The 20,288-nt window shown below is 44.1% G+C and overlaps 1 protein-coding gene across 1 annotated transcript in view; it reads right to left on the reverse strand.

The window, feature by feature from the left end:
• Positions 1-1,166: 1,166 nt before the first annotated feature.
• TRIM71 (tripartite motif containing 71) overlaps positions 1,167-20,288 on the reverse strand; it is an 82,914-nt gene continuing 63,792 nt past the window's right edge. Inside the window, exons 3-4 of the mRNA XM_003256820.3 lie at positions 13,068-13,202; positions 1,167-8,639 (exon numbers count right to left, since the gene is read on the reverse strand). Of these exons, the coding sequence (XP_003256868.2) occupies positions 7,188-8,639; positions 13,068-13,202 (1,587 nt within the window). The 3' untranslated portion in view covers positions 1,167-7,187. The remainder of the gene's footprint in view (positions 8,640-13,067; positions 13,203-20,288) is intronic.

Below are 20,288 nucleotides of genomic sequence, written 5' to 3' on the forward strand. Positions count from 1 at the left end.
CAGGGAGACTGAAGATCAGGTGTTCTTTGTATGCTTCCCTTCCCTGCACTTCCTTCAGACATGGGTCCTGCCTCCTTGTATTAGCCTCTCTTAGGTATTTTTTTTTACAGATTAAAGATTCTTTCCCTTACCTAAAAGAAAAAGTGCATCTACCCAACTTTTACATTCAACAAAAAAGGCTTCCCTTGTGTCCAGCTATGGGTAAAAGGGAAAGTGAGAGGACTTTTCCAAAAAAGATGGAAGATGGGAAGAGGGAAGAATGGACACAAGAATTCAGAGTCCATTTACACTTCAGGGTCTTTTTGAAACTGCTACTCAGATCTGTTAATTTTGAAGCTGAAGGTATCAACACCAACATGGGAAGGAGTGAAGGAAAGAGCAGAGGTTCTCAAGTCAGGTACTGAGGCTCTGCACTTTAAGAGGGTGTTTCCTGTACTGTAGTGAAGACCCAACACCATTAGAACCTGTGTAAACATCTCACAGCAGGAAAGGGACACAGGACAGGAAAAAACATCAGGAAAAGTAGAACCTAGGGTGCTGGTTTCTCTAGTTTGTCAGATACTGCATTAAAAAGTCAAGCCTGAGGCTGTGTGACTCGAAAGAAAATAGGTGAGCGAAGTTGGGAAAATGAAGTTCAATGAAAAATGAGATCCCCAAATAAGTTCTGAACCCATTAAGCTCATGGTAATAGTCTTTACCCACCGAGCATCTACGGTATCCCCCCACTGAAGGAGAAGCCAGCTGGATGAGTTGCTCACATCTCCTGGGGCCACACTTCAGACCCCAAATGGTCCCCAGGTACCCCTAACTCAGACAGAGGTGACAAGGCCAAGACCTTCCAGAGAAAGGGGGACAGGGCGGTGGCAGTTGGGAAGTCACATACTTGCCTCTAGAGGGACATCTGCTACTCAGCTCCTTGGGAGAAGATACATACAGGGATTCCAGGTCTGAAATTTCATGATAATCCAGAACTTTTAGGCTCTTTAACATTTCTTCTATTTAAAAATGCTCCCATCACCTTTTTTTGAAGGCACCGCATGGGCCCAATCTGGCCCACCAGTCACAGTGCAGCTCCTGGACTGTCTACCTCAGGGACTCCCATTCCATCCAGTACAGTGCATACACCCTTATTTACTATGGATTAAAGGATCACACAGGGACACTGGAGCCATGGAAAAACCCTCGTTTATTTGATTAAACAAAAATAAAATAAGCTGCATAGGAACAATTTTAAAGTCCAAAGAGACACCAACTTTGTTTTAAGGCTGTAGTAGCTGATACAGCATCTCCTTGCTACCTCCTCCAGCCTTCTCTGTGGACCACAGTGATACATTCAGAAGCCTGTTAGCTAACACAGGAATTTTTGAACACTTTTCCATTGGTTCTTCACCCGCTCATTGCCTGTCATGCCTGCGGCCTGCAATAGTAACATTTAAGATTTAAAATGTGAAAGCCAAGAGGAGGGGGGAAAAAAAAACCAAAACCAACCAACCAACCAAAAACTCACTTTTGCCTAAAGGTTTGGGGGGAAATCTTCATTTCCCCACCCATCTACTGAATTGATGGGATTCACATTACCACGGCAATGCCCATTTAAAAGTGGCAAATGGCAGTCAGCACCCCACCCCGGACTGGCTTGCAGTGTGGTTTTCTGCGGCCAGGGGAGTTACTACGGTAGTGCATATTCCTTATATCATGTCTGCCTTGGACAAATACAAATTAAGAGGTTTAACTTAGTCATTCTAACATAAGGCAACTTGCCCACATTAATTCCCCCAATTCTGTTTATTAAAAAAAAAAGACAAAAAGACTCAACCAAGTCACATGTTCTACAGTTAAAAATTAAAGCATTCTGCTGACCCGGCATGAGAGCTAATGGACAGTATTAAGCAAGATTCAGTTTAACAACCCTCCCACCCACCCAAGTGTAACTAACATGCTAGTTAAAAAGCAACACCCCTTACCCACCCACCCTTACCTGCATCAATTTTAGGAGAAAAGTGAAGAAAAGAAAGGAATCTTACCACCCTAAAAGCAAGAAAACCCCAGAAATGTGAAAAATCTTCCTCTGAAGAAAGACAACTACACAGACTGCTAGAAACACAAAGAACTTACAGAGTTACAGAGCTGGTTATTTAAAGAAAGTAAACACTTTGCTACACACGTCAACATTCAGTCAGTGTGCTCTGAGATAGAATCTTAAGAAAAATACTACCTGAGCTTGTAAGTTAATACAATCATTAAAAGGAGGTCTAAGACCATGTGGATACACAAAACTTTTAGAACCATTATTGGTTAAATGATGATGGAAAATATCCCACCAGGCTGGCTTGTTAACCCGTAAGATCAGTTTTAAAAATAGACATCACTGAGGTATTATTTCTTCACCATGACATTTATAAGCCCCTCATGATAATGACAGTGGTCTTAGGACCCTCCTCTCTTCCAAACAACCAAAAATTAGGGCAGAAGAGAGGTGGGAGGGTCAATACAGTATATCCTGGTAATGTGCTTCTCAACTTTATCAAGTATTTAATAAACAAGGAAAAAAAAAACCCGTCAACATGTTACCTTTGGTAGAAAAAAATCAAAACACAAAACAAAAGAGCAAAATACACACTTCAACAGTCACTGCTCAGTCAAAACAGGGATTGTTGCAACATCATGGTGATGAACGTCCTGCTGGGTCCAGAGAGCTACAAATACAATCATGAAGTCAAGAGGATTCTCATTCCCTTCAAATATTTGATGTTTCCAAGAACTAGACCTTTAGAATTGCTCCTAAAGGGTATGATTTGCAGACATTCGAAATACAGATAAAATATTTTTCTCTTGAAGAGAAAGAGACCTAAAGGTCTTTATTTGTAGTTAAGTCCCCCAATAGGTCAGATTAACCAGTAGTTTCATAATACTGAACAATAGTAATGGCATGCATAATTCTTTTTGAGGGGGAAAAAGCCAGATTGCTAAGAACTACTTGGATTTATGACTACATTTGCCTGACATTTCTCTTTCAAGGTAAGTAAAACCTTTCTCCTGGGAGAAATCAGTTGTAGATTTATGGTAACATTTCTTTTAGAGGTAGCTTCCCACTCCCACCCACTTCCCCACTGGATTAATACTATTCTTTTTGAGACCTGTCAGATGCTAACATGAGGTAGATGACTTGCCACAAGTGAGGTAGAAACTCAACAAAAGCAGTCAGTGTGGTCTGGAATGCTGCGTCCTGTGCCCTTGGCCCTACAGAAAGCCAGAGAAAGCCGTAGAGCTCTGGAGGCCCTGGCCCTGTGATACCATCACCTCCAAGTATAAGAGTGTGACTTTTATACAGCCCCAGACTGTTGGAAACTCATTCAGAGTGATGTTTTGAATATACCTTAAATATACCCTAAATACTTTTTGGCACCATTGGATTAAAAAAAATAAAATCAGAAAAACAAGCCTAAAACTTTGGCATATCTTTCACCACCTACCAGAACAGAGCAATCTTAGAATCTTCCAATGAGGAAGGTAACACATATATAAACAGTATTTTGCTGCTTCAAGCCTAAAAGACTTTCCTCCTCAAATAATTAAGCTTTGGCTTAACTAGAATAAATCAGACTGAGCCGATCTCAAGCTATTCTCTTGCAACTCCATCACAAAGTGCCTCAGTTCTGGCAACATTTTTGGCCCAACACGTAATTTGGATTCGGTTTATGGTACCCTTTGTTATGTGTTTCCCCAAATAAGTTAGACTTAAAAGGGCATTGAGGAGTTAGTGCACTTGGGGTACAGCCCAGGTCACTGTGCTCAAGCCAACTTGAGTGCCACTTACAGCCACAACAGGGCACACGTTCTGAGACAGCATTAGATCTTGGGACCAAAAATAACACTTTTGAAATGTTAAGTCAGTGTCAAGCAAAAGTAGTTTTTACCTATGGGTTAGATTTCCCTTAAACATCTCAATACCCAAACCTATATATCCAAACCCAATGGGCATCTCCACACATAAACTGAGCTGACATCATACCCCACCCAACCCTTGCCACCTGACCAGATCAGACCTCCATGGGGACTACTAATTGTCATACTTACTACCCAGAAACCTTTTTATTCTCCTACCTCATAATACCCAGGACCTTATTTTTTCCATCAGGATGAAGACTCCCTTCTTTGACCCAGCTCCTGGCTACCTGGCATTACCCAGGCAGGAGATTATGCATTTAAACACAGGTACTTTTCACAGTTTCACACTACGGACTGCCAAATGTTGGCTTTTATCATCTTTCTTTGATTTGGAACATTTCACATCATACAATAAACACTCTCCAAAGTGCTTCGCACCAATCCCTATGGGTCAGGAGTCAACCATGGGCAGCCAAAAACGGCCAATGTTTTAAAAACAAAAGCTTTCCAAATGTGACCATGTTTCTCAAATACCAGTCATGCACCATTTGGGGTACAGAAAGGTAAGGAGATATACCACCACCGAGGACAAAGAGGTAGTATCTCTGACCTACACACGTATTTCAGGGGATAGTTCTAGTTGCTCTAAGCCTGCAAATTTATAAGTCTGTAAATTAAGACCTGATAATTTCAGCTATGGAGCGAAAATCTTGGCTTTTCAATCACATCCATAGTAAAATGTCAAATAAGGAGCTCTAGTTACTGTTATGCACCAAGAACATTTCTCATTCAGGTCGCAAAATTCTCCTACATCTGGGGAAATTAGAAAGAAAAGAGCAGAATGAAAATGACTATGAAAAGATTTTAATCAAGATCCATCTCCTCAATAAAATTTTTTTCAAGCATTTAAAACCAGTTGTCTTTGGTGTTTAAAGGGTGGCTTGTTGGGCAGCTGGGGAAAGGGAAGGAAGATCAGCACCAAGTTACTCCAAAACAGAAAACAGTAAAAATGTTTACTTATATTAACTCTTTACCAAAGAACTTACAGCTTAATGGCCAAAAGGCAACTGAATAGGCATTGGGGAAGGATTCACTATTAAATTCTACAGTAAAAGGAGGTTCTAACAAACAAGATTTCCTAACACCTTCCCACCCTGTAACAGCAGCTGGGAGCCAGCAGCAGTTTGAAGCTACTTTCCAACTTTTGAATCTTTTATTGCATGCAGTTCTCCTCTGTCAGATGATTTTTTTTTTCCTTCCCATTTTGGTCACTCAGAAACCCTAGAATTAAAGCAACGGGACGAGACAGCGTAGCTTGTAGTAATAGTAAATTAAACGTCCAAAAGAGGTGTATGGGAAAAGCAACTTGATTGACTTGTCACACTGTCCCCATCATCTCCTTTTCTATTGGGATAACAGAAACAAATTGCTCCATTTGTTAATCTGTTCTGCTCATTTAAAACTATACCCATTTTGCAATAGAAATTTCTCTTAAATAGAGGAACAGAAGTTGATCCATAAGTCTTTAAACAAGAGGTCTCCCTTGTAAGTCACTGACGTTTGTTTGAGAGTCCCTCTTTTCCCTGAGGAGGGCTCCTCCAGAATTTGGTTCTTATTTCAGTATTTGGGGCAATGCAGGAACCCACTGGGTTCTGACAAGCAGGGTATCAGCTACATCTGCTTTGCACTTGACAGACAGACAATGCCCAGAAGCACAAGTTTTGTACCCAAGTCCAGCTTACAACCAACCAATCCTGTAAAGTGACACAGATTCTACCCCACAGTTCTGCAGTGGGAGCCTTAAATTTTCATTCTTTGGTACCGAGTTACAGGTTTAAGAAAAGACATTACATCCTACATTTCAGATTGGGACAATTTGGTTTCTAGATCCTTTATATTCAAAGGCCTTGGGGGAAGTGGGGGCGGGGGGATTCACGTTAACCGTGAGGTCCTAAAGCATGGCCTGGGTGCAAACAATCCTATAAAAAGTGACCCAAGCAGAGGGAGTGGGACTGGGCTGTTGGTATTAATTTGACTTTCAAACCTTCTATTTCCCTGAACTTTCAAAGCAGGAAAAAAATTGTGCTTGTAAAATAAAAGTTCTTTCCTTTGCCTACTCTTCTTAGGAAAAGAAACCCCTGGCACTACAGAACAACATGCACTCTCGGGTCAGGATGGACCCTGCCCTTTCTGTGGAGTTCCTATAGTTTGGGGGTGCCTTGTTCTTTAATGTGCTCCCTGACTCCCTCAGCACACGCATGTCCACCCACATTCATGTCCACGTCAGCCCATGCCTGAAAACCCTCTCTCTGAGAATGAGGTTAATTTCCTTTTTCCTTCCATTTAACCCTTTATAACCTAACAGCAAAATAAGAAAGCTTAACTTTTGAGAATACGTTTAATCAAAAATCCTGAGCTACCATCTATATACTTTTTTAAGAAACCAAAGTGTGAAAAGGAGAGGTTCTTTGGGAGGCAGTGTGTCATTTTCAGCTTTACTACTTGGGTGCAAGATGGCTTTGAAACAAACACGCACACACCCTCCCTTAAAAGAAACAAAGATTATATACCCTAAAATATGAAGGGTCTGCTTTTCTTGGCTAGCAAGCCACAGCCACAATGTCTAAGATCAAGAAAAGATGCAGAAGAGGATGTTAAACACACTGAGGTATAAACAGAGAACAGAGGAAATTTCTCTGTTGCAGCATTTAAAAAAAGAGAAGATTTTCCAAAAAGATCAAAACAACACAACATAATCTAAACCCCATATAAACACAGTATTCTCAAGAACACAGATACTCTATAATTATGCATTTCAAATCCTATTTTTCCATGTTTTATAGTTTTTTTTTTCACTTAGTAGTTTTTTTTTGTGTTTCCTTGGCTCAATCTACAGAATACACCCCACCATACACATCCAGTGCCCTCCCAGCCATACAGATGCCAGGCTTGTGCATATCATGCCCCACGCAGGGGAAGAGGGAAATGCAAACTCCACTGAGGAGGGGAAGAGGGCCTGCTGCAGAAGGAAATGTAAAGATTTATGAGGTAGATAGAAATTATCACTTCACAGGCTCAATCCCTGCAGAAAAGATAAGTACATTCATCTGTAAAAAAATAAAGATGAGGTAGGACTTAAGCAATGTTGTACTTTTCTTGTTCTCTTTTAAAAAAAAAAGAAAAAAGAAATTTCCCTGAGACTGTTTCTTCTTTGAAATTCAGAAAGTGAGAGAGAGAGGAGAGAGAGAGAGAGAGAGACACGCACACACACCCCAAACACAGAAACCTAGGAAATGCAATTAGAAGACGAGGATTCGATTGTTGCCGAAGTCCACCACAACGATCATTCCGTCGGGGGTGATGGCGATGCCGGAAGGGCGGTCCATCTGCCCAAAGCCGCTGCCTTGAGCACCAAACTTGCACAGGAAGCTGCCGTTGGATTCAAACATCTGTACCCGATGGTTCCTGGAATCCGCCACAATGATGCGCCCTTCCTGGTCCACAGCTACGCCTTGTGGGCGCAGGAACTGCCCATTGCCTGTGCCCTCCGAGCCCAGAAAGCGTGCCGACTGGCAGTCGGGGTGAATAACCAGGAGCCGGTGGTTGTTGAAGTCAGTGACCACCAAGTGGCCCTCATGGTTGAAGGCCACACCCCGTGGGGAGTCAAAGTGCTTCCAGAGAGCCCCCTCGAAGCCATACTTATTTAGGAAGACACCATCAGGCCCAAACAGCTGGATCCGGTGGTTCCTGGTGTCTGAGACCAGGATCTTGCCCTCAGAATTCACCGCCACATCCCAAGGGTAGTTGAATTGCCCATTCTTGGTTCCTTTCTCACCAAACTTGAGGAGGAACTGGCCCTCGAAGGTGAAGATCTGGATGCGATGATTGTCCTTGTCAGCCACCACGATCCTGCGTGAGGCGTCACAGGCCACGCCGGCTGGTCGGTCGAACTGCCCAGGCCGGGAGCCCAGGGTGCCGAATTTGTGGTGGAAGGCGCCGCAGGGCTTGAACACCTGGATGCGGTTGTTGCTGCGGTCGGCGACGATGATGTAGCCCTCCTTGTCTACACTCACACCCCAAGGGCGGCAGAGCTTGCCATCGCTGTCACCCTCACTGCCGAAGCTCAGGCCTGGGAGCCCAATGCCCACGTAGCTGCGGCCTGACTTGACCACCACCTTGAAAGGGCTATTCTCAATGTGCTGGTTGCACAGTGTCACAGATACCAGGTGCTCACCCTCCAGCTGGGGCCGGTAACTCACCACATATGTCCCATTCTGCTGATCATTCACCTCTGCACCAAACAGGTTGCCATCAGGGCCCAGGACCACAGCTGACATCAGGTCACCTCCTGAGAGGCGGGGCTCACCGTCGTGGTCATAACCAATGACTGTGAAGGAGGCCACCTTACCCTGGAGGGCGCGCTTGAGGCCATCGCCCGTGGCCTTGGTGAGTGGTGCAAAGGCCCCGCTGCTAACAAAGCCAAAAGACTTGATGGCAAGGTACAGTGCCTGATCGGGGGGTGTGAACATGACTCGGTCATCTTCCTGGGGCTGCAGGAGGCTCCGCACGGTCTTCAGCTCCTGCACCTGGGCCAGCATCCGGTCTCGGGCCAGTAGGATGTCTAGCGCTCTACCCTCCTCCAGGACCTGCTGCACGGCACTGATGGTGCTCTCAAGCTTGTTGAGGTTTTGCCGCAGCTTCTCCACCTGCAGGTACAGAGACTTGGCTTTCACCTGGCGGATCTTTTCTACCTGGAGGGAAAAGCAAGAGTGGAGAAAGACACAGAGGCTTAGAGCCAAGCACAGAAAATACCACATAAGCCACAACTAATCACAAGGAAGCATCAGACAAACAGATATTGGGGGATGGTCTACAAAAGACGTCTGGCTTTCTTCAAAAGCAGCAAAATCAAAATGGACCAAAAAACCTGAAGAACTGTTCTGGGTTACAGAGGATAGTTACTAGAAACAGGACAACTATATGTAATTAGTGACTCTGGACTGGGGGGAGTGGCTAGCTATGAAGAGCACTGTTGGGACAATTGTTGAACCTTGATTATGGACTGAGGAGTAGATGCCTAGTACTGTATCAAAATCAAATTTCCTGATTTCTATAATTGTAATGTGATTAGGGGTAAAGGCGTTGTGTTTCCAATATGCCAACTCACTCTCAGATCACAAACATATATACACATATATACATACATACACACACACACACACACACACACACACACACACCACACACACGCACGCCTCATGCCTGTAATCCCAGCACTTTGGGAGGACAAAGCAGGCAGATCACCTGAGGTCAGGAGTTTGAGACCAGCCTGGCCAACATGGCAAAACCCTGTCTCTACTAAAAATAACAAAAATTAACCAAGTGTGGTGACAGGTGCCTGCAATCCCAGCTACTTGGGAGGCTGATGTGGGAAGAATCGCTTGAATCCAGGAGGCGGAGGTTGCAGTGAGTAGAGATCACGCCATTGCACTCCAACCTAGGCAACAGGGCGAGACTCCATCTCAAAAAATAATAATAATAATAGTAATTGGGACAAAACGTACATAATCAGTACATCTGGAGAAGGAATATATGGAGTTACTATTACTACTGCAACTTTTCTGTAAGCTATAAATTAAAAAAAAAAAAAGTTAAAAACAGCCATCTAGAGCTGGGCACAGCGGTGTGCACCTGTAGTCCCAGCTACTGGGGAAGCTGAGGTGGAAGAATCACTTGAGCCTAGGAGGCTGAGTCTGTAGTGTGCCATGACTGTGCTTGTGAATAACCACTGCACTCCAGCCTGGGCGATACAGCAAGATCCCACATTAAAAAAATAGCAAGATCCCACCACCAAAACCAAAAACAGCCATTTGACAAAGGAGTTTACTGAGCACCTACACTTTGCAGGCATTGGAGGTACTACAGTAACCCACAGAAAATATAAAATATGGTCCTTGCTCACACAGAGTTGTAGTTTAGAAAAGCAGTATTCAAAAGCAAACGAAAAAATAAGGATCATGTCAGATAGTGACAGGTGTTAAAAAGTAGAAAAAGGATGTGAAAGACAGTGTCTAGGGGCCCTGATACAGACAAAGAGTGCTGAGGGACAGTGCCTTTCACAAGTTCAGACCTAAAGGTTGAGACTAGGCAAAGGGCCAAAGGGAGAGCTACCTCAGCAAAGGAAACAGCCAGCACAAAGGTCCTGCTGTGGGCACAGGCTCAGCATTTCACAACCACAGCTTTCAGTAGGGGAGTGACATGACAGATTCATATTCTTAAAGAATTAGTTTGGGGCCGGGCACAGTGGCTCATGCTTGTAATCCCAGCACTTTGGAAGGCCAAGGTGGGTGGACCACCTGAGGTCAGGAGTTCAAAGCCAGCTTGGCCAACATAGTGAGACCCTGTCTGTACTAAAAATACAAAACTAGCCAGGTGTGGTGGCAGGCACCTGTAATCCCAGCTACTTGGGAGGCTGAGGCAGGAGAATCACTTGAACCCAGGAGACGGAGGTTGCAGTAAGCCGAGATCGTGCCACTGCACTCCAGCCTGGGCAACAAGAGCGAAACTTCGTCTCAAAACAACAACAACAACAACAACAAACTGCAAAAGGATTAGTTTGGGAAATGTGTATTAAAGGGGAACAAATGAGGGAACAGAGACCACCACCATAGGGCACCAATTTTTTTTTTTTTTGGTAGAGATGGGGTATTAATGTTGCCAGGGGTGGCCTCAAAATCCTGGGCTCAAGCAATCTTCCCACCTCAGCCTCCAAAGTGGGAGAATACACCCCACCACACACATCCAGTGCCCTCCCTGCCATACAGATGCCAGGCTTGTGCATATCATGCCCCACGCAGGGGAAGAGGGAAATGCAAACTCCACTGAGGAGGGGAAGAGGAGTCCACAGTGACTCCACTGAGTCACTGTGCTTGGCCAGTTTCTCTTTACTTCTGTATTTTAAGAATGGTTTTAAAAACCCAACTGGGAACCTGAGAAGCCCTGTACCCCAAATTTTAAGATAGCACGCTTTTGGCAATAATTTGTCTATATTATTTCCAAAAGAGCCCTTTAAATCTAAAATGCTATAATATATATGGACATGGATTCTAACCTGCCAAAATAATTCCTGCTTGAGGTTCTCAAACCATGCTATTTAGAAATATGGAATTTTGTTTTACCAATAAAACATTAGTTTCTCTATTCTTTAAAAGTTCTCTAATTCTCAGCAATTTCCCCCTGTGAAGGGAATGAACTTATCCAAATAGTTTTCACAGAGGACCATGACTTGAGTTGTTCTACAGATCTGAAAGCCATAGAAGTCTATTTCAGAATAAGCGTCCACTGTTGAAAGAGCTGGATTTCAACCTGACTTCCCCTTTAGGGTGGGAGGAGTGATTACATGATTTCGACTCATTCCTGCTTTTTCGTCTGTTCAGTGAACCAGGATACATGTGTATGGAGAGGCCCACATGAGGACAGATTAAAGAATATTTGCCCATTGGGCCAAACCTCCACCTTTGGTTCTTACCCATGAACTATATATGCAGCTAACCCCATGAGGTAGCCAAGTCCACTGGAAATACATAAGGCCCAAGAATGAAGAGAGGCATCTGGATATTTACAACAGGGTTGTCTTAATCCTTGCACTTATATATCTTAAAGTAACCAGAGATGCAGGAAAACAAAACTTGTAACAAAGAGATGCCCAGACAGAGACAGGCAAAGTAAGAGGGATTTGCTGGGAAGGAACAGAAAAAAAAAAAAAAAAAAAAAAAAAAAGTCAGTAATTAGTCAAAGAGAGAGGGACCCCCACAGGATTTGGAGCGAGGTTCTATAGCAGAAGTGTCCAAAATAAGAAAGCTTATTTTGGAATACTCTGAGGATGAATTTTTGGGCAAGCAGAAACTGCTTACTACAATGAAGAAGGGATTGACTCTTCTCTGAAACAGGCTTCTCCCAAGAGTAAAAACTTGCTATTTCTTCTGAAACAGAACTGCCTTTAGAGAGGACAGTGGGTCAGCCTCACAAGAGGGAGGGTAACTAAGGTGAAAGCGGCAGAAACCCCCACACACAAAGGCCTTTTTCATCAGGAAATCCAGAAGAGCGAGTTTGTGGCAGAGTTCACTACAAAGCTCTCAGGTTGCAAGAAGTGGGCCCCTCAGTTATAATTAACATTCGTGGGTGGCATAACACTGGCAGACCCATGGGGACATCTGAGTGTCTGAAAACGATGTCATGCCCAGAAAGGTACTCAAAAAATATGCTGAATTAAAAATCTTGGACTAACACCTCCAAAGTCTCTTCTTGTCAGGAAGCAATTGAGCCATATTCCTTAAGAGGTCAGAAGAGGCAGAAAGCATCCAGTTGTGAAGTTAACTAAATGGAAAATGCAATGCAAAATTCAGGGACGCCTTGCAGAACACTGTAGGGCACAGTAGCTAGCAAAGGTCACTTGCAGAAACTGAGGTGCCATCCCCACCATCATCATATTGTTTGGAGATGGGAACAGGCACACTCCACAAGGATACCCTTATAAATCAGCTCTAGTCTTTTTCGTGTGTTCAGAGAATGTAATTATAGTTAAAGAACTGGCATGGCCCTTTCATAGACCTAACTCTCCTCCTTTCTGAGTGGCAACATAAAATCAGAGAAGGAACAGTTGGAATGCTGGCTTGGGTGGGGCAAGTAGTCTTTCCAGCTGACTTTTATCTAAGCAGCACACTAGTGTGCTCGGCACTCTTTCCTGCTCCAACAGGAAGAAAGGACACACACTCACTGCCCTCCGAAGAGGAAAACTGGTTTTCCACAAGAGGTCAGGAAGTACAACCAGCCAGGTCACCAAAAATAGGGATGTTTCCTACCAGCCTGCCTTTCTTAACAACAGTTTCAACTATGCTCCCTTCTTTAGTCTCCTTTTGAGTGAATGTAGTATAAAACTGGAGACCGCTTCCAGTCTTAGTTACCCATGTACTTCTGAAAAGGCTTCTTGTTTTACCGCAGACAGCATCCACAATGTTCCAGGGACCCCCTGCATCTTTCTGCCAACAGGCTTTCTGGAAAATTACCAAGTGTTTTAAACTTAGAGCTTGGCTCCTGGATCTGTAAAGAGTCCTGTAGAGTGCTGCGGAGGTTCATGGAAGCCGAGTGGGCACAGCCTGGGTGGGGGAGCTCTCCATTACCTTCCACAGCAGCTCACACTCGCGTTCCTCCAGGGCTTTCTTATGTCTCGCAGTCACAGCTTTGACCTCCGACTGCACAACCTTCGCCTTCATCTCCACCTGTTCTGCCACCGTCTGGGCCTGCTCGATGCTCAGCTGGAAAACCAAAAAGAAACAACTTCAAGGCATTAGAAGGACTGTCATTCCTTATACAAAACATTTGAATCTGCTCTGTCAGACTTGAAAAGCTGACACCCTGGGTTCCCAGACCACTTGATTCACTCCCTTGGAAGGAAAACAGGCACTTAGGGAGAGACTGGCATCTGTCTGACATGTAACTAAAGGAGTTGCTGGCAAGAGCTGGATTTCTTTGCATGAGAAATAGCACCTACACAGTGAATGTCAGAACTATTAAAAGATACTGTGACACAGCGAAACCAGTGTAGCTGGGTGACAGCTGAAAACTGGGAATGAGGATCAGATGTAAAATGTACAACTCCAGCCACACAGGCTTCCCCAGACTTCCTGGCCTCACTCTCTGCCTGGGCGAAACCCCGCAGGCCAGGAACATCCCTCACGTGAGGGTGTGCGACGGGGTAGTGGCTAATCCATCCTGCTTTTGTCAAGGCACTGGCAACACAGCTCATCCCAGCCAGAATGAACACCAAGTGCACACTGGGAATATCCCCCGATGTACCTAATAAGCTGTGCCCCGTGGTCAGAAACCATCTACACGTCACCATACACACCACCCTGTACCAGCCGTAGTAAATCAGCCAGTTTAATCAGATGTATTATTGTTCATAAAAAATTAATCCAGACAGAAGGCATGGTGTTTTCATTAATATTACATGATGTGTCTTGAAAAGCCACAAGGATTTCTTTGAGATACCGAGGTATTAAATCAGGGATTCCAAAGTGAATGCTCTTGGTACAACAGGTTTCGGGGTACGTGATCCAGTCAGGAGGGTGTCAGGGAAGCCCAAATTGGAGTCTGGTATGGGCTTAGGAATCAGAGTGACCAATCATCCAGTTTGCTCTGGACTGAGGGGTTTCTGGGATGTGGGACTTTCGATGCCAAAACTGGGACAGTCCTGGGCAAACCAGGCCAGTCATCCCTGGAGTCAGGTAACCCAGGTTCCAATCCTGGGTTAGTTTAGGGTCTCCTACTAGTTTTAAGGCCTTGGACAAGCTCCTGGTCCTCTCCAAGCTTGGTAAAGTGTAGATGTAAGGGCAATGCAGGGCAATGCATGGGTAGAGCTAAGCTCAGCACCTGGCACAGAGTAAAACACTGTTATTAATAGTTCTCAGCTGATAAAACACCTGGGACAAAAGTTCAGCCATTGTGTCTCGTCAGGCCACTTAGCTCCTATCATAAAATTTACCACTAGTCACACTTAGTATGTTCAGTGTTGTATAATCACCACCACTATCTAGCTTCAGAACTTTTCATCACCCAAAAAGCAAAGGCCATAACCATTAAGGAGTCATTTCCACTTCCCTCCTTCTCCCCCATGGCAATCACTAACCTACTGTGTCTCTACAGATCTGTCTGGCCTGGGCATTTCTTTTTCTTTCCTTTTTTTTTTTTTTTTTTTTAATAGAGATAGGGCAATCTTGCCATGTTGCCTAGGCTGGTCTCAAACTCCTGGGCTCAAGTGATCTGCCCACCTAGGCCTCCCAAAGTGCTGGCATTACAGGCATGAGCCACTGCGCCTGGCCTCTTCTGGGTATTTCATATAGATAGCATCATCATACAATACACGATCTACCTTATTTTTATGAATATTCTTCCTGTCCAACAGTTTGACTTGCTCTGGATGAGAGTTGACACATTCATGGCATGCAAGACACGCTCAAAGGTGCAGCCCCCAAAACACCCACGGTGGCCAGGCACAGAGGCTAACACCTGTAATCTCAGCAGTTTGGGAGGCCGAGGCAGGCGAATCACTTGAGCTCAGGAGTTTAAGACCAGCCTGGCCAACATGGTGAAACCTGGTCTCTATTTAAACAAAACAAAACAAAAAAGCACACCACCCATGACTCCAGTGGTTAGCTGCCACACTGCATTCTCTGTCTAAGAGGATCCTGTGTGACCTAAGGATCCACTGAGCTGATTCACAGGGGAACTGGGTAGATCCAGAGGTCTCACAGGATACCCACAGCCTGGAATGCTTCACCCTAAATTTCCAAACCCAGTTCTGATGCCACTTCCCTTCTGAAGCTGGAAGGGAACAGCACATTTCTATAATGTTTCTGCTCCACCTTTACAATCCTGTCTCAAGTGCCATTACATATCAAAGTAGGAGCTAAGTACCAAGCCCATGATACTTAAAGGCACCTGGGATTTGGCAGAACAATTAGCAGAACAATCTATAAATTTCATATTTGCACATCTCTAGCCATAACCATGTTTACCAAAGCACTAGGTAGCTGTGTTGGCTTAAATATTGTCCCTCCAAACATAGGGCTCAACTAAATGTGGGCCAGGATGTGACCTTGTATGGAAATAGGGTCTTTGTAGATATAATCAGCTAAAATGAGGTTATAGTAGATTAAGTTGAATCTTAAATCCCAAAACTGATGTCCACAGAGGGTCATGTGCAGACACAGATACAGAGAACAAAGCCACGTGAAGACCAAAGCAGAAATGGAAACTGATGCAGGTACAAGACAAGGATGCTGGCAACTGCCGAAAGCCAGGATGAGGAAAGCAATGAGTCTTCCTGAGGGCCTTCAGAGGGAACATGGTCCTGACACCTTGATCTTGGACTTCTGGCCTGCTGTTTTAAGTAATCCAGTTTATGGTAAATTGTTACAACTAATACAGAAGCCAATAAAGTGAAGCAGACAGATATTACATCCACATTACCTAAAAGTTAAAAAATCAGAATGGCCAAGCAAATGAGCATGCATATAAGCAGGTATCATAATAGCATCGATACATCTTTAGTATCTCACGCTGTCAGGATTCATCCAGGGAAAAAGAGAGAAAGCGAGAGAGCGCAAGAGAGCTCCCTAGACATTTAAGCAGAATTTAGCACAGGGAAATGGTTAAACAGGCATGGGAGAACTGCTGGGGCAAAGAGCACACTGAGGCAGACAGTACCTGCAGAAGCAGCTTCTTCTGCTTTGTTTGAGAGAACAAAGGAAAGAAAGCTGTGGTTACGAGAACCCAGAATAAGGTGGCGAGGTTACGTCCAGCTAATTCTGGGAGTGTCAAGATCTGAAATTTAAACCAACTTCTGCTGTCAGGGTGAAAAAGAACTGCTATTAAGAATTGGAGGGCCAGGTGGGGTGGCTCACACCTGTAATCCCAGCACTTTGGGAGGCCGAGGCAGGCAGATCACAAGGTCAGGAGATCGAGACCATCCTGCCTAACACGGTGAAACCCCCGTCTCTACTAAAAATACAAAAAATTAGCCGGGCGAGGTGGCGGGCACCTGCAGCCCCAGCTACGCGGGAGGCTGAGGCAGAAGAATGGCGTGAACCCCAGGGGGCGGAGCCTGCAGTGAGCCAAGATCACGCCACTGCACTCCAGCCTGGGCGACAGCGAGACTCCGTCTCAAAAAAAAAAAAAAAAAAAAGAATTGGGGCCGGGTACGGTGGCTCACACCTGTAATCCCAGCACTTTGGGAGGCAGAGGCAGGAGGATAGCTTAAGCCCAGGAGTTTGAGATCAGCCTGGCCAAGAGCGAGACCCCGTCTCTACAAAAAAATAAATTAGCCAGGCGGGGTGGCGCTTGTCTACAGTCCCATCTACTTGGGAGGCTGAGCTGGAAGGATTGCTTGAGTCCTGGGAGATCGAAGCTTCCGCAAGCTGTGACTGCACCATCGCACCCCAGCTTGGATGACAGAGCAAGACTCTGTCTCAAAACAAATATATGATAATATAATTAATATGAATTGGAAGAAAAGGGAAGAAGTCCTTTTCCCATACATGTAGTTTGAAGAGTCACAGCCCCAGTATCACATGGCAAGAGTGTGACAGGGTTAGATCCCAAAGAGTAGAACTTAGTAACTGGCACCCTCTATATTTTTAGATGTGTTGGTTATTAATTAGCACAACTGGTGTCCAAGCTAATATTTCACCAAGGCAACCAAACCTATGTCTGTAACATTTCTTAATCATTCCTCAATAGAAAGCAGAGACGGCAAACTGCTTTCTATTAATGTCATACTACTTGCCAAACTTATTTTTTTACATCTAACTTCTATCATGTTAGGGGAAAAAAAAAAAAAAAAGACCCAGCCTGGGCAACAAGAGCAACTCTGTGTCTCAAAAACTAAAAAAAATTAAAAAAAAAAAACAACACCACTCCCTTTCCATAGGATTGGGTATACTACCCTACTCACCTCTTCCCCTAGTCTCCTAGCCAGGCTTACCGCTTATCCCTCATGTTTGGAACTCGCATTTTATGATAAAAACTGTTTCTTCCATTTTTCAAACAGGTTCAGGGGATTCAAAGCTTTTGTTGCAATTTTAATAATCAGCAAGCATGTAAAGATATTCCTTGGGCTGAGAGTCACAAAAGCCCTACCCAATGCATAGTGGAAAAATAGGTCTTTCCCTTCCAAATTATGCACTACCCAGCCAAGCACCGCATTCCAAGATGTGCAGACCAGGACTTACTGAACTAGTTCCCAACCTCTAACAGCAGGGCATTTGAAGGACATATAAGGCAGATGGGTTGGGGGAAATGACAAGGTAGAAGAAAGGCTGGGTAAACTTCCAAAACAGATATATACATTTCACAGTAAGAAAAGAGAAATCACCCAACAAGCATGGTGCTTGAGAGAAAATTTAACCATCTTTGGGATGTTAACAGATCTAATTAAACATTTGAAAGTTGAGGGTCTCCATTTGGACTGGCAAATCAGTGCACTTTCCAGCTGACTACTGAGTGGCAGTCAGTCAGCATGGAGGAGACTCGGGCCAAATCTGGCTTTCAAGGGAAAGAATATAGATATCGATCACAGATGCCAACTGTGGAGAACAGTGGTATTTAAAGAGCCTAACGGTCAGAAGGTAAGAGAATGCAAACATCACTCATACACTTGTAGGCGACCATACTGGGTATGTGGAGCTACTGTGGTCCACTCTAAAATGTAATTTTTGGCCAGGCGCAGTGGCTCATGCCTGGAATCCCAACACTTTTGGGAGACTGAGGCGGGCGGACTGCCTGAGGTCAGGAGTCGAGACTAGCCTGGCCAACATGGTGAAACCCTGTCTCTACTAAAGATACCAAAATTAGCCAGGTGTGGTGACGGGTACCTGTAATCCCAACTACTCAGGAGGCTGAGGCAGGAGAATCGCTTGAACCCGGGAGGCAGAGGTTGCAGTGAGCCAAAATCGTGGCACTGAACTCTAGCCTGGGCAACAGAGTGAGACTCCACCTCGGAAAAAAAAAAAAATAAATAAAATAAAAATAATAATATATATATATACACACACACACACGCATATAAATATATATATACATACATAAAATTTTCATCTCCTCTTTCTCTGAATCTATAATTCATCTTTTTTTTTTTTTTTTTTTTTTTGAGACGGAGTCTTGCTCTGTCGCCCAGGCTGGAGTGCAGTGGCTCGATCTCGGCTCACTGCAAGCTCCGCCTCCCGGGTTCACGCCATTCTCCTGCCTCAGCCTCCCAAGTAGCTGGGACTACAGGCGCCTGCCACCACAGCCAGCTAATTTTTTGTATTTTTAGTAGAGACGGGGTTTCACTGTGTTAGCCAGGATGGTCTCAATCTCCTGACCTTGTGATCCACCCGCCTTGGCCTCCCAAAGTGCTGGGATTACAGGCGTGAGCCACCGCGCCCGGCTCTGAATCTATAATTCATCTTAAATTGTCCGTGGGTTTCTTCCTTTGTTAGTTGTATATAAAATAAATGTACACCTTACAATTAATGGCATCTTAAATGTGATGAAATATAGTAATTAAAGAATCAAAACTTTCTTATGTAGAAACCAACTATTCCTGATCCTATTTATCACTATCCCCAGCAAATTAAGTTTACCTTGTGGAATCCTCTAATAACATACATGACCAAAATGTCATATATTCAAGAAAAGCAGCAAAGTGAAAGTAACAGTTTGTTCAAAAAAGCAATAAAAATGAGTGGTTGCCCCCTAAATGCCCTACAGCAGTGATGAGGTGCTACATCTTCCATACTGTCCTTGTTATGGCCAACTCTAGACACTCACCAGGGTAGATTCTCTTTATAGGACAATCCAGAATTAACTCAAGGATTTATATCTGGAGCTCCTTCCAGAACCAAGACTCTCAGGACAAATTGTGAGTCTCTTAAAGTCATAAGTTAGGAACTCTGATTCATAGTCAACTGAACATCTGACATCTGCAATTTAATACCAGATAAAAGACCAGATATTCAATGGGGAAATATACTTTCAGTATATATATCCTCCCCATCTGGAAATGATTTATTAGATGGTTACAACAATCACACAAACTGATCTTAAAAATAAATGGATGAGGCTGGGTGCAGTGGCTCAAGCCTGTAATCCCAGCACTTTGGGAGGTGGACGCGGATAGATCACCTGACGCCACGAGTTTGAGAAGACCAGCCTGGGCAACATGGTGAAACCCTATCTCTACTAAAAACACAAAAATTAGCCAGGCATGGATGGTGGTACACGCCAGTAATCCCAGCTCCTCACTTGAACCCGGGAGGCAGAGGTTGCAGTGAGCCAAGATCTGTCACTGCGATCCAGCCTGGGCGACACAGCGAGACTGTCTCAAAAATAAAAATAATAAAAAATATAATCACAAACTATAGCCATACCTCATTTTATTGCACTTCATAGATAAAAATCATTTTTTGTAGAGACAAGATCTCACTATGTTGCTCAGGCTGGTCTAGAATTCCTGAGCTCAAGTGATCCTCCTGCCTCAGCCTCCCAAAGTGCTGACGTTATAGTTTTGAGCTACAGTATCCAGCCAGTTTTTTTTTTTTTTTCTTAAAAAGAAATTGAAGATTTGTGGCAACACTGCATCAACCAAATCTACCGGTATCATTTTTCCAAAAGCCCGTACTGTCTCTGTGTCACACTTTGATAATTTTTGCAGTATTTCAAACTTTTCATTATTATTTTATCTGGTGTGCTGATCTGTGACAAGTGATCTCTGGTGTTAATCAGGCCACTTAGTAACCCTACAATGGCATCTAAGTGTTCAAGTGAAAGAAAAGGTCCCACAAATCTAAAATTATTAAGCT

The sequence above is a fragment of the Nomascus leucogenys genome, chromosome 4 (assembly GCF_006542625.1).
Source record: "Nomascus leucogenys isolate Asia chromosome 4, Asia_NLE_v1, whole genome shotgun sequence".
Taxonomy (NCBI): Eukaryota; Metazoa; Chordata; class Mammalia; order Primates; family Hylobatidae; genus Nomascus; species Nomascus leucogenys.